This window comes from Sorex araneus, chromosome 5, assembly GCF_027595985.1.
Source record: "Sorex araneus isolate mSorAra2 chromosome 5, mSorAra2.pri, whole genome shotgun sequence".
Lineage (NCBI taxonomy): Eukaryota > Metazoa > Chordata > Mammalia > Eulipotyphla > Soricidae > Sorex > Sorex araneus.
Window position 1 is genome coordinate 56,445,853 of NC_073306.1, and position 14,477 is coordinate 56,460,329.

At 50.2% G+C, this 14,477-nt stretch overlaps 1 protein-coding gene across 1 annotated transcript in view; it reads right to left on the reverse strand.

The window, feature by feature from the left end:
* PADI4 (peptidyl arginine deiminase 4) overlaps nucleotides 1–710 on the reverse strand; it is a 37,104-nt gene extending 36,394 nt beyond the window's left edge. Inside the window, exon 1 of the mRNA XM_004603665.2 lies at nucleotides 619–710. Coding sequence (XP_004603722.2) covers nucleotides 619–710 — 92 coding nt within the window. The remainder of the gene's footprint in view (nucleotides 1–618) is intronic.
* Nucleotides 711–14,477: the final 13,767 nt, after the last annotated feature.

Below are 14,477 nucleotides of genomic sequence, written 5' to 3' on the forward strand. Positions count from 1 at the left end.
CTGGGTGTGTGGGAGGCACCCAGTGAGCATCAGCTAAGTGAACTCCTGAATGAATAACCATCAGTGACTTGCCCAGCATTGAGCCTCGTACTTGACAAACCTCACATTTCATCCCGACTGCCCCCATGCCAACCCCCAGGAACAGAGTATTGCGCCCATCTCACAGATGAGGAAACTGAGGCTCAGCTGGCCACAGCTTCCCAGCTAGTCCACAGCAGGTCTGCTTTCCCCTGCAGCCTCTCCCATATGCCAGGACCTGTCTTATTACTGCTGAAGCAGGCTTGGCTGAGACACTTGGGGGTCACAAAGTGCACCCTGAACCTGGAAGGGATCATCAGGTCCACACTTGCTGTGTGACTTTAGGCAAGTTGTAGATCCCCTCTGAGCATCCAGTGGTGAGAAGAGATGAGGACAGTCCTGCTTGCCCTGTATGAATTCCTCTGTGGTGAGGCCCAGAGCACCCCCCCCGCCCCACACACACACACTTCTTCATAGCCAAGAACTTTCTGCTCTGAGTCTGACCTGAGGAGCACCAGGCCTCAGCCTGTGAGGCTGGACCCTAAATCCTGGGCCATAGGCAGGCTCATCCCGCACCGCGGCTCCTGCCCCCGGGCTCACCTGCACACATCCAGCTGTGTCTCGGTGTCCAGCACGCACACAGCATGGGTGGGGTGCTCCAGGCTCAGGTGGACCCTGGTCCCCTGGGCCATCCTCCGGCCAGCTCGTCCTCCCCGCTGCGGGAGCCCGGGGCCGGCTCCCTTTATACCGTGGCACCATGAGTCAGCATGTGTGGCTTGAGGCCCTGCGGCTCAGCCCCTCCCCACACAGGTCTTTGGTGTGTGTGGCCCAGAGCAGCCGCGGACCCCGGGGGTTGGGGGGGCATTGCCAGCAGCACCAACGGCATACAGGGCCCTGTCCCCTTCCTGGGAGGGCCGGAGGGCTTGGGGAGCCTGGGGTCCTGGAGTTCCTGGTCATGGTTTCATCCCTGCTGAGGACACCTGGCTCGAGGCTGACCAGGTCAGACAGGCCTGTCCAGAAGAGAAGGTTAGGAAATCGGGGAGCTTGGGAGGATTTTAGACAAGCGGTCACAGCCCTGGCCACACGGTCAAAGTCTAAGCTGGTTGGGGACAAGTTTCCCCAGGTTAGGTCACCCTCACCACAAGTTCCCCTTCCTGGGCGTTTTCTCTGTGCGGGCACCTTTCTCTGCCCCCTGCGTGGAATCACGCCTTAAGCCAAGCCTGCGAAGTCCACCCTGCTCAGTCTGCCTTTCGTCCTCACAGGGACTCTCCCAGGACAGGACTGTCGTTGCTATCCCCCTCTTTCACAGACAGAAACTAAAGTGCAGGGAGGCTGCCCGCTAGAGGGGATGGAGGGCCAGGCATTGAACCCAAGACCCCAGAAGGTCAGCTTCACCAGCTGCTCGTCTGTGGGATGCAAGCAAATCAAACTTGATCCCTTGCAATAGAAGCAAAGGGCATTTCATGTGATTATTTCTATATTATAGAATAATAAGTCCTTATATTTCTATATAAGGACTAATTATATTCCTATAAGTATATTTCTATAAGGACTTATTATTTCTGCTCCTTTATAGACAAGACAATAGAGATATGGAGAAGATATGGCTTGCATGGGGCTGGAGCAATAGCACAGCGGGTAGGGCGTTTGCCTTGCACGCGGTTGACCCAGGTTCAATTCCCAGCATCCCATATGGTCCCCTGAGCACCGCCAGGAGTAATTTCTGAGTGCAGAGCCAGGAGTAACCCCTGTGCATCGCCGGGTGTGACCTGAAAAGCAAAAAAAATAAATAAATAAAAAGAGGTGGGCTTGCACAAGGTGCTGTAGCTAGTGTGTGTGTGTGTGTGTGTGTGTGTGTGTGTGTGTGTGTGTGTGTGTGTGTGTGTGTGAGAGCAGGAAGGGGAAGGGAAAGTTTTCTGGCCTGGAATCCGGGCTTCCCTGCACACTGCAGGATACCCACCTTTGCTGAGACCTCTGAGGATCTGACAGGACATGTAGGCAGGGAGACTCTGGCAAGGATGTCACTTGCCTTCAGAGTTGTGGTTGGATCTGCTCTGAGGTGACAGGCTCTGAGTGTTGGAGGGTCACGGGTCAGGGTAGGAGGGTGGGACGACAAGGACCTCACACACACACCTCCCACCCTGAGGCAGTATGCATGGGGATCTGGGGAGAACAGGGTCTGTTTGGGTGTTGGAGATTATGTGTTTGTTTGCTTTGGTGTCAAAACCAAGAAGTAGCCTCAGTCATTAAGAGCCGTGCTTGAGGGGATCTGAACAGGGCCGAGTTGCAATGCTGACCACTTTAGAGGTGGGGCCAAGAACGCTCAGAGAGGACCAGAGAGGGACAGACATAGGAGGACTGCACTCATTTGTGGAATATAAAGTAACAGAATGGGAGACTAACACCCAAGGATGGTAGAAATAAAGGCCAGGAGTGTTGCTCCACAGCTTAGAAGCCAGCCTCATGTGCTGAGGGAAAAGGCAGCTGAGATAGAGAAGGGAATACCAAGTAAAGGGTACTTGGAGGGCTCGCTTGGGACAGGAGATTAGTGTTGAAAGTAGACTATGGACCAAACATGATGGCCACTTAATACCTGTCTTGCAAACCACAACACCCAAAGGGAGAGAGAGAGTAAAAGAGAATGTGGGGGGGATGGGGGATGGTGGGAGGGATACTGGGATCATGGGTGGTGGAGGATGGGCACTGGTGGAGGGGTGGGCACTCGATCATTATATGACTGAAACGTAATCACGAAAGTTTATAAGTCTGTAACTGTATCTCACAGTGATTCATTAAAAAAAAATAGTCCCAAGGACCCTCAACCCATAAAGTAGGAACTCAGAGCTGGGGAGATATTTAGGCGGGCTAGAGCTCATGCTTTGGATGCAGGAGGCTGGGTTTGATCCCCAGCACTGCATGACCCTTCGAGTACCAAGTCAGGAGTAGTCACTGAGCACCGCTGAGTGCAGTTTCCCCAGAGAAAGACCATGAGGGGTGTGTGTGGGGGGAAACCTAGGCTCAAAGCCATCTGAGACCATTCCTTGTGCCAGCAGATGCCGTGCAGACCTGAGGCTCTGATTCATCTGCGGGGTCACGTGGAGCTCTCTCCCTGGCTCTGAATTTTTGTTTTAAAGAAGATAGTGAGAGATGACAATCAAGTAAAGACGTGAAGGAGGGGACGATTTGGAGGAGACACTCCAGATGGAGGAAACAGTGCAAAGGCCCAGAGGCAGGGACCTGCTGTGGGTTCGAGAAGGAGAGTGGGTGTGACTGGAGTGCAGTGAGGGAGGGCTGAGTGGCAGGGAGGAGGAAAGAGGGAGGGGGCTAAAGGCACACCAAGTGGCTGTAGGGAACAAGCAAGGGTGTGGGGCCGAGAGGGGCCGCTGCAGTCTGGCAGGTGAGCGAAGGTGGGGCTCAGGCCAGGCGTGGCAGCGTAGTCCTGGATGGGGGTCCCGGCCCAGCTGGAAAGTCCTCTTCTGGAGCACAGGCGGCCACTTCCTGTCCCAGCCTCACCTGGGGGCAGAGAGAACTCTCCTGGGCAGCTTAGATGGTGCCAATCCCGGCATGAACACCCCTAATTATCTTGCAAAAGCCCCATCCCCAACCACCACCACCACCCTGCATCAGAGAGTCTCAACTTAAGGGGTTCTGGAAGGACCCAGTGTGGTCCCGAGTACTATGACGATCTGCAAGCTTCAGCACCAGGAACCGTGCGACGCACCCCTTTTGGGATGCGACCCACATGGCTGTGTGGCCATTGGTGGGGATGCTGTGGATTTCTCTGTGGCCCTCTTTGTTCTCTTGGAAACGTTTCTTGATCCTTTCTTGACACTTGCCGCCTGTTTTTAGGTGGGTTAAATAGTCATGAAAGTAGGTTGGCATTGGTGGTTGGCCACGACTGCTCCTGGAACACTGCTGATTTGTGCTCACTTAATGCTATGAGCATGGTATTCTCCAGCCCAGCTGGTCATACACGCACAGGTGGGGCCCCAGAGTACAGCTTGCGGTGTGGACACCTGAGAACTCAGCCTGGCTAATCGTCACTCAGGAGACATGAAGTTGTCAGAGCAAACCCTCTTTTCTTGTTTTGTCTTTGATTAGGGTCCACACCCAGTGGTACTCAGGGTTTACTCCCAGCTTTGCACTCAGGGATCACTCCTGGCAGGCTCAGGGGACCATATTGGGTGCTGGGGATTGAACCTGGGTCGGCAGCATGAAAGGCAAACACCCTATCTGCTGTGCTGTCTCTCCAAACCCCCTTATGCTGCAGAGATGGTGGTCTGTATCAGGCTGGAAAACTCAAAGATATGAACCACTTTCTCTTGCTGAGAGGCAAGGAAGCAAGAATAGAGGCAGGAGGTTGGTTCATCCCTCTGGCCCCTGGAGACTCAGGCCACTGGGTACCAAGTTTGATGCTCCAGTGACCAGCCTGGTTCTCCTCCTCCCTCCACAACTATGATGTTATCATTCTGGGGGAAGGAATTGGGATCAGGGACTTCCAGGTACATGGCAGCTGGGCATGAAAGCTCAGCTGAGAAGGGCAAGTCATTCCTTAAGTCTCATCCATTCACAGAGACAGGGCACCCTTATTTGCCGGGGTGCTCAAGCAACAGATAGCCGAACACCTAAGGGCCTCACATTCTCTTAGAGGCGATCCTGCTTTGCTCTACATCAAGAAACAAAAGGGTGCTCCCGGAGACCATCTATGTGGCATGCGTCTGGTGCCACCACTTTGTCCCAAGTACTTGGACTGTACTTCAGCCCGTCCCCCCCCCCCCGGAGTCCAGCAGGAAGGGCTCTCATTCTTGTTCCTCCAGTGGCACTAAGAGGGAGTCAAAGCCCACTCTAACTCCTGGGTCCCACTCTCTGGTGCCATCCTCCCCATGCCCAGCCACTGAAGAGTAAGACACTGCTCCTCCCAGCAACTTCATGTCTCAGTGTGACTCTGCAGCCACGTGACATGCCCATCATCAGTCAGAGGGTGCTAGTCATGGTGGCTGGCAGTTCTGCAAGCAGAGGTACCTTAACTTTGCCCCCTCTCTTTCCTGCGCTTCTGTGCCACTGTCACTGCCCGGGGTCCTGGGAGCTGATGAACTCTGAGTCCCAGTGCATAAAAACCCTGGGCCTCCCCTGAAGTTCCGGTAGAAAAGTGGGAGTGTGTCCCCATCACCCTGTCTCACGGAGACCAGCGTCTCTCTCCCTCCCACCAAAGCACAGAGCATTCGTCTCAGTGCCCTGGGAGGGGAAAGCAAGTCCTTCTCTCCTTCCCAACCTGCGCCCACATCCTTGCTCCAGCCCCAGCTTCTCTCTCTGTTTCCCTTGCAGGATCTTTCCAGGCTGGGGGGGACTTGTGGGCAGGCGAGGGCAGGTGACGTCATAATTTGAGTATGTGCCCATCCCCGCCCTGCACGGCTTTTATTGCGCTGACTCTTGTGAACCTCCAGCAACCTGGTGAAGTCATCAAGTGCTCACAGGAGCATTAGGTCAGGGGTAGAGATGCCAGAAGGCCAGGTGGAACCTGGATGCCGGGTCCCTCTGTGTCAAAAGCCTGCTGCTTCCCAATGGGGGGACTCTGAGAAAAGAAAGGACCAGATGACAGAGCCCATGATCTCTGGGACCAGCTGTTCCATGTTCCTTCTCCAGCACCCTTGAGAAGGTGAACTCCTCCCTGGGTCCTGACTAGTAGCATGCCAACCCCCCAAAGCCAGGACTTCCTTTTGTGCATTGCACTACTCTGAATGCTTAGAACCGGTACACAGAAGTGCTGCATTATATTGAATTTAAGCATCTTTTTGAATGGCAGTGCTCAGGGCTTACTTCTGGCTCTATGCTCAGAGTCACTCCTGGTAGGGCATGGGAGACTCATATTTGGTGCTCGGGCAAACCCTGGTCATCTACATGCAAGGCAAGTGACTTAACCACTGTACAATCTCTCTGGCCCCTCAAATATCTTTTTTTTTTTCTTTTTGGGTTGCACCTGGCGATGCACAGGGGTTACTCCTGGCTCTGCACTCAGGAGCCACCCCTGGCGGTGCTCAGGGGACCATATGGGATGCTGGGATTCAAACCCGGGTCGGCCTCGTGCAAGGCAAACGCCTTACCCGCTGTGCTATCACTCCAGCGCCCCCTCAAATATCTTTTAAGGCTGGAGTGATAGTACAGCTGCTAGGGAGCTTACCTCGCACATTGCTTGATCCCAGTTTGACGCCCAGCACTACCAGGTGTGATCCCTGAGTTCAGAGTCAGAGTAGTCCCTGAGCACCACTGGGTGTGGCTCAGATACAAGACAAACACCTTTTCTTTGCTCAGGACCATACGTGGAAAGAGCAAACCATTCTCCAATAAAATGTTTTGGCAGGGGCTGGAGTGATAGCACAGCGGGTAGGGCGTTTGCCTTGCACGCGGCCAACCCGGGTTCGAATCCCAGCATCCCATATGGTCCCCTGAGCACTGCCAGGGGTAATTCCTGAGTGCAGAGCCAGGAGTAACCCCTGTGCATCGCCAGGTGTGACCCAAAAAGCAAAAAAAAAAAAAAAATGTTTTGGCAGCTCTCAGAAATTTTGCTGACCGGGCCAGAGAGATAGTACAAGGGCTCAGGCACTTGCCTTGGCGTGTGATTGACCCCAGATTGATCCCCGACACGCCATGTGATCCCCTGAGTACCACCAGGACTTATACATGAGTGAAGAGCCAGGAGTAAGCCCTGAGCACTGCTGAGTCCAGAAGCAGCCCTAGTGGCCCCCAGTGTGTATTCACAAAATGAATGATGTGTGGCAGCATGGTCTCTAGCCCGCCACGTGCATTCAGTGGCCATGAGCCGTTTCCCCACCCAGCCTGCCACCACCACCAGCGTGAAGGAGGGAATGGGCCCGCTAGGCTGGTTGGTGATCAGTTGCTGTTTATTCCATTCTCCCCACGCGCCTGGTCCAGTCTCCCTGGGCTCCCCATTCCAGTCTCACACTGCCCCTCATCCCTGCCTCCTTCTGTCTTCCGTGCTAGTCTCTCCGAACACAGTCTTGCAGCCTTAGTCTAGAGCCCAACCACCCAAGGTTGGGGAAGCAACTACACCCAGGTCAGATGGCACAATCAACATATGAAAGCTCTTCCTGTGTGTGTTTTGGGGCGTTGGGGGAAGCTCTTGTAAGACAAAGATCTCCTCCTGCTAGGAGATCTGCTCAAGGGAGTGTTTTTATCTAAGGACATACTTCTCCTTTCCTTAGTCCATATGCAAGCATCTTAGATTTACTTGCTTCTTAATAATCTTTCTAGTCATTTCGTATGGACACAGTAAGTGTCTCATTAGTCTCATAGGGTGGCTCTCCTGGGGACATTTGGCTATCTATCACAGACTATGGTGCTCAGGCCAGATAGTTCTTCCTAACCCTAGCAGGGTCCTTGTCCAGCTGTTTCTCTTGGATCATGACAGAATTTATCCACGACCATGCTCTTAACTTACAAGTTTTATGGCACTTGGCCCATCCCATTTCATCGCCAAGGTAGCTTACTGCTTGCCCTGGGTTCATCCAGTCCTTTCGCCAGATCCCTGCAATTAAGGCTTAAGTCTAGTAAAAATAACAGATTCCCAGGAGTAAATATTATTCGGAGTCAATTAACTCCCAAGTTACAAAAGCATAGCACCAACTGTCTTCGTGTCTATACACAAAGGACATTGCTCTGAAGTAAACTATGCAAAGGACAGAAGGGAAGGAGGAAAGCAAATTTATTACAAATACAAAATCCAGAGTCCTAGAAGGATCTGACCTTACAAGTCACAAATCTGACTTGAGGATATAGGTGATAAACTGGTTGGGGAAGCAGAGCACAGAGAAGAGGTTAAAGATAAACACAGAGGAAAGGGAGTGCCTCAGGAGCACTGTGATGGGTGTAACCTAATAAACCTAAACTACTTGCAGCAAGGAAGAAAGGACAAACTAATGTTATCTTACACCCCACTGGGGCAGCCCGGGCAACCCCTGGCAGAGTCCACGTAGCATCTCATCTTCCGGCCTTGCATTAAACCGCAGACCTGATTGGCTGAGAATTATCAGTGGAGCCCCTGAGCCTTCCGAGCATTTCTTAGGATGCCCCCAGCCCCCCTAACATCAGCTTACCTTAGTTGTGGGGGGCTACCTCTGGGGTTTCTGTTCTACGTAATCTCTGTCTGTCCACCAGCCCCAGAGTCTGGGTTGCTGTAGCCTTCTTCTGAAAGTGGGCAGACAGATTGCTCCCACGTTATTTTTCTTTCTCAAAAATGTCACTAATGATTATCACTTCTTTCTCTTCTCAGATCATATTAGAATAATCTTGTCTTTATCCGCAGAAAATCCTGCTGGGGTTATGACAGCGAGTACTTTAAACCCATCAGTCAATCTGGGGAGGAGTGACAGAGTCATACACTGAGTTTTCTGTGAATATAAAAGTCTCCGTGGATTCAGCCCTTTTGTAGTCTTTTGTAGCTTTCAGAATATATGTCTCACCCACGTGTTTCTAGCTTTACACCTAAGTACCTAAGTGTTCATTTGGGGGGAGTGAGTATAAACTGTGATGCATCTTGTTGTTGTTGTTATTTTAACACCCAGCAATGCTCAGAGTTTTCTCCTGGCTCTGCCTTCAGGAATCACTCCTGGCAGTGCTTGGGGGACCCTGTGGAATTGAACCCAGGTTGGGAGCATGCAAGGCAAACGCCCTCCCTACTGTACTATCATCCTGGCCCCCTTTTTATTTATTTTATTTATTTACTTTTGGGTTTTTGGGGTCACACCCAGCAATGCTCAGGGGTTACTCCTAGCTCTACACTCAGGAATTACTCTTGACAGTGCTCAGAGAACCATTTGAGATGCTGGGGATCGAACACGAATTGGCTGCATATAAGGCAAGTGCCCTCCCTGCTGTACTATTGCTCTAACCCTGTCCATTTTTCTCTTTAAATATTTCTTAAGATATTCTATATAGATAATCATGTTATTCACAAGTTGGGGCTGTTTTCTTTCTTCCTCACTGGTGTGTCTTTTATTTCTTTTGCAGTAATTGATTAAATAATTGTGGTGAGAATGGTCATCCTGACCTAATTTATTCTCAAGTGTTTGGGGAGAGTTTTCACACTTTAACCTTCAGAATGGTTGTAGATTTTTTGCAGATGTTCTTAATCCATAACTCTATTCTTAATTAAAAAAATTTTTTGCTTGTTTGGGGCTATACCCAGTAGCATACAGGGGCTATTCTTGGCTCCAAGCTCAGGAGTCACTCCTGACAGTACTCAGGGGACCATGCTATGCCAGGGAATGAAGTAGGATTGACAGCAAAGACCTTACCTGCTGTATTACCTCTCCAGTCCCTCATGATTCAATGGATTTTTAAAAATATTTTGGTTTTTTTAGGGGGTTGGTGTTTTTGGCCACATCCAATGGTGCTCAGGGGGTAGAACGAGGGTTGGCTCCACACAAGGCACCTTAATTTCTGTACAATCTCTCTGGTCTCCTACAAAGAATGTTAATCATGAATGACCATTAGATTTTTTTTTAATTGAATCACCGTGAGAACAGTTACAAAGCTTTCAGGTTTGAGTCTCAGTCATACAATGATCAAACACCCATTCCTTCACATGTTCCACCACCAAGCACCCAAGTATACCCACCATCCCACCCACCACCCTGCTTGTGTGGCAGGTGATTTTCACTTTACTCTCTCTTTACTTTGACTATATTCAATTTTTTTCGACAGAAGACCCACTATTATTATTTAGAATTTCCCCTCAACAATCAGACTTGCTGAAAAATCATCATTAGATAATTTGGTTTCTATTGCTGATAATGAAGAGCACATGATGTTGCGCAGCCACAATAGTGGCCTCGAGATTTTGGATTTCTGGTATTTTAGTAATTAAGTCCAAAGGGATTTCTTCCAGAAATCGTTGCGTTTCGAGACTCGTTTGTGTGCCTCTGGGATCATGGCTGTTCCGGAGTGGAGGAACCATTTGTGAGTGGCCGCTTGGGGTCTCATCTGGGCGGGGAGCAGGACTGGTTCCACCCTCCCATCTCGAGACTTCCTCGCGCCCCATCACTGCAAGCTCCTACCTCTCTGTCCAATTGGCTCTGAAAGATGGTGGTCACCATGCTCCCGCTGAGGGGAGAAGGGAAAATGCCCTTCCCCCGCCCCCCCCAAGGGCAACACAGGGCCGTAGCTTAATTCACATTAATTCACAGTCCAGGAGCATTTCTGCCAGAAGCCGCTGTGTACCGAGATTGGTTTGTGTGCCTCTGAGATCATGGCCATTCAGGAATGGAGGAGCCGTTTGTGGGTGGCTGCTCGAGGTCTTGTCTGGGCGGGGAGCAGGGCCGGTTCCGCCCCCACCATTTTGAGATTTCCCGCCCGCCCCGTCACTGCAAGCTCGTACCTCTGTCCAATAGACTCTCGACCATTAGATTTTTAAAAACTCTCTTCCTGTACTCATTGATGGAAGGATGTGATTTTTTTCTTCTTCTTTAGCTTGTAAAAATCAAGGATAACATTGGTTTTTGTCAAGCAGAACACTGTGTACCAGTAAACAACTTGGGACCAACCAGTGCCAACTGCGCAGAGGAGAGCAAAGGCCCCCACAGGGCCAGGGCCCAGGATTAGAAGCCCAGTGGCTTCTGCCCACTCCAGCTATTAGCGAGCCAAGAAAGACAGTGCAGCCAAGCACAGGGTGGAGCTTTCGCTCAGCTCCCGCAGAGCCCAGCTGCCATGTCATCAGCCTCTCTGGCTGGAAGGAGCCTGATGCTGCTGTGAGGAAGAGGACACTGTGTGCGTGTGTGCTTGTGTGTGTGTGTGTGTGCGTGTGCGCATATATGCACGCATGAGTGTGAGCGCACATGCACATGCGCTTGCATGTGTGTGCACACACATATGTGATATGTGCATGTATGCATATGGCATGTGTGTGTCTATGAATGTGTGCATAGGCGTAGCATGCATGTATGCATGTGTGCACACGTGTGTGTGTGAGAGAGAGTGAGAGAGAGAGAGAGAGAGACATTGTCCCCTCACAGTACTAGGAGCAACCCTCACGCATAGCTGGGAGTCACCATGAGGTCTGGCCCCCAAACCAAAGCTGGGGGGAAGAGAACTTAAGCCTGAATTTTTAGGGGATATTGGCTTATAGTGGTTTAGTTTTTCACACTTTCCCCCCTTTTTTCTGGCTAGGCTATCAGTATATACTTGCCTTATTAGAGGCGCCAGGCCAGGCTTTGACATCTTGACCAAGTAGGGGTCTCATTTGCAGTTGTGAATCCCACATCAATCCGATTTGCCTCGGTGTAGGATCATGTCCTTGTTCATTTTACAGGAGGCCGAATATTTGAAACCAACTTCTAAAGGATTGTACCGGATCACCTTCGGGCGAACAATCCACAGCCTGCTCACTTCGCCCTGGCTTTCCAGAAACTGTTTCTGCTGTTTAGACAGTGCTGTTTGGGGATTATTTATTTTCCAATGAGATTGAGGCATGTTTTGAATGCTCGCCACCAGCTGCTGATGTTCTTGTTTGAGAGCAGTTGCTGTGAGGGGAGACGTGTAGGGAGGGAGACGGTGGGCGCCGGGAGCCAGAGCCCTGCAGACAACCCGTGACCTTATGAGTTCAGTGCTTCGCTTTCTCTGGTTAGACTATTGTCACGTCTCTCCAAAGCAACTTGTCGGAGGAAGTGAGTGCTGTGTTAAAATAACACTGCCATGCAAACTTGAGCCTGGCACTAGTTTAAAATAACACTGACACCCCACATTCTTCTCCAGCCTGGCTTGGGTGATGATCTTTTCCAGGAGCTGCTTGCTCAGTGGATTCCCACCCCGCCAGGCATCCGAGGGCAGGCCGGGTCATGCCTCAGTGCCCTAGGCAGAGTCTGCCCACTGGATTGGTGACTGGTTGCCCAGATCCTTCCTCCTGGGGCTCCGACCACATCAGAAGCTCCATCTTTCTTTCCCTCCCTCCCTCCTTCGCTCCCTCCCTCCTTCCCTCCCTCCTTCCCTCCCTCCTTCCCTTCTCCCTCATTGTGTATGTGAGGGTTTGATCCCAAGCTGTCCTCAGGAGGCCCAGGTGACCTTGGATTGGCTGTTCAATACGAGAGGGTGTGAGTGTTCTGTGCTGTTTGAACCCTGCAGTGCCAGGGACCACCAGAGCCACCCCAGCAGTGCTTGGGGGCTTACAGGGCTGCACCTAGTGATGTTCTCAAGGGACCACGTGGTGCCAGGGATCAAACCTGTCTGGATGCCTGTAAGGCGAGCGCCTTCACCCCTATCCTAACAATATGTGTCCTCACCCTTTTTTTACTGACCAAGCCTTCCAAAGGCTGATGTGTCTATACCCTTCAGTTGGCTCTTGTAGGCCAGACCCCTTTCCCGGGTCTCTGGGAAACCAGCTGTCATTTTCCCAGATCTTATGGCTTCAGCCATGAAATGCCAACATGCGCTTTCTCATCTCTCTCTGGGCAGAGAATACACAGGGTTCTGTGTTGTCTTTGTGTCCAAAATATCTGATGTTTGCTTCGGGGTCCTAGGCTCTGGGAAACTCCAGGCTAAGCGACTGACACCCACCACCAGCTCCCACGGTCTTTATTTCAATTCCATACTGGGGGCTGGTGCCTTCAGTCCGTAGGCTGGGAAAGACTGAGGAACAGGCAGAGTGCAAGACTCGTTATGATGACATAGCTGGCAGCCAGGGAATATAGGACTTGAACCCTGACTGAGGTTCAAACCTTAAGCACAAGGCTTTTTGGAGGCCAGCGGGCAGGGAGATTCACAGGTCTCCAACCATCCAGTCTATTGAGTTTAATCCAACAGACACTTGCTGGGCATCCTCCTATGCTCAGCATCGAGCCGGATGATGGGGACACGCAGATGGAAGGGTCTTTGCTTTCAAGGAAGGCAAAGACGAAGTTGAAGGAACAGGAGAAACACTATATTTATGCATTAATCTACATGTCTCTTCTCTATCTACAAATCTCTCATGCATCTCTGTAGAGTTTAAGGAATTGGCTCATGTGATTTTTGGAGGTGAGTGCGTCCAAATTCTGTACGACAGATGAGCTAGGACGGCAGGAAAAGTTGAAGGCAGCTTGCTGGGAGATGGGGTTCTGCACGGAGAGTGGATTTTCCCCCGAAGGCATCAACTAATTGGACAAGGACCACCTACATTATGGGGAGATACTGGAATGATGCAGAGGCTAATCTTAGTTGAAAATACTTTCATAGCAATAACCAGACTGGCACTTGACCAATTGCCTCAGTACCCTGGCCTAGCAAAGTTGACACAAAAATCAATCATCACAGAACACAGAACACCCAGTTGAGGGCAAATTCTCTTTTGGGGGCCCAGGGGGACATACCCAGGGAACCATACAGTGTTGGGGACGGAACCTGGGATTCCCACAAACAAACCAAGCACTCCGGCCCTCTGATCTCTCTCTGGGTTCCATATTATGGTTTTGCTTTGAATTTCCCTGACTGTTACTGAAGTTGGATAGTTTTTTCTCAATTTGTTGGAAATCTTGTGTTTTCTATTTTGTGAAGGGCCTACGTACAATTTTATCCTGTTTTGATGTGTTTTCATTTTCTTACATTTGTTGAATGGTAGATGTTATTTATGCCATCCTAAATACAGGTGCACAAAAAAATAGAAATGGGAAGAAGTGGAATGATAAACTTAACTATGTTAAAATAAAGAACTTGTTATAAAAAACAGTTAAGAGAGTGAAAAGATAAGCACAAACAGGGAGAAAATGTACTCGTAATACATAAAAATGTCGAGAGAACAGGGTTTATGAGCAATTCCAAAGATGAGATAATAAAGTGCCGCCCCTCTGTCCTGTGGGTTGGTCTGTCTCCAAGCTCCACACCGTCTTCATCACTGTGGCTTTCTGGTAAGTCTTAACACCAGGTATTGCAAGCTTTTTGATCTTTGTAATTATATGATCATTTAGAGTAGGTGGGTTTATAAGTTTTGTGTGCGTGCGTGCGCGCACACACTCACACACACACCACACACACACACACACACACTGTAGTGATTTCCATTGAGCCTTGGTTCATTTATACTCTTGAGAATTGATGTCTTGTCATTACTGAGTTTCTAGCCTATGACATAACATTAATTTAGATCTTCATTAGTTTAGAACTTCTCTATTGTTTTTCAGTCTAGCCATAAAGGCTTTACATATTTTTTTGGGTAGGCTTTAAATTTTTATTCTTTTACTCTTTGGGGTCTATTTCTAGTTATTATTGCAATACATTTTTTTTTTTTGCTTTTTTTTTGGGTCACACCTGGTGATACACAGGATTACTCCTGGTTCTGCACTCAGGAATTATTCCTGGCATTGCTCAGGGGACCATATGGGATGCTGGGAATTGAACCCGGGTCAGCTGCATGCAAGGCAAATGCCCTACCCGCTGTGCTATTGCTCCAGTCCCTATTGCAATATATTTTAAAACAT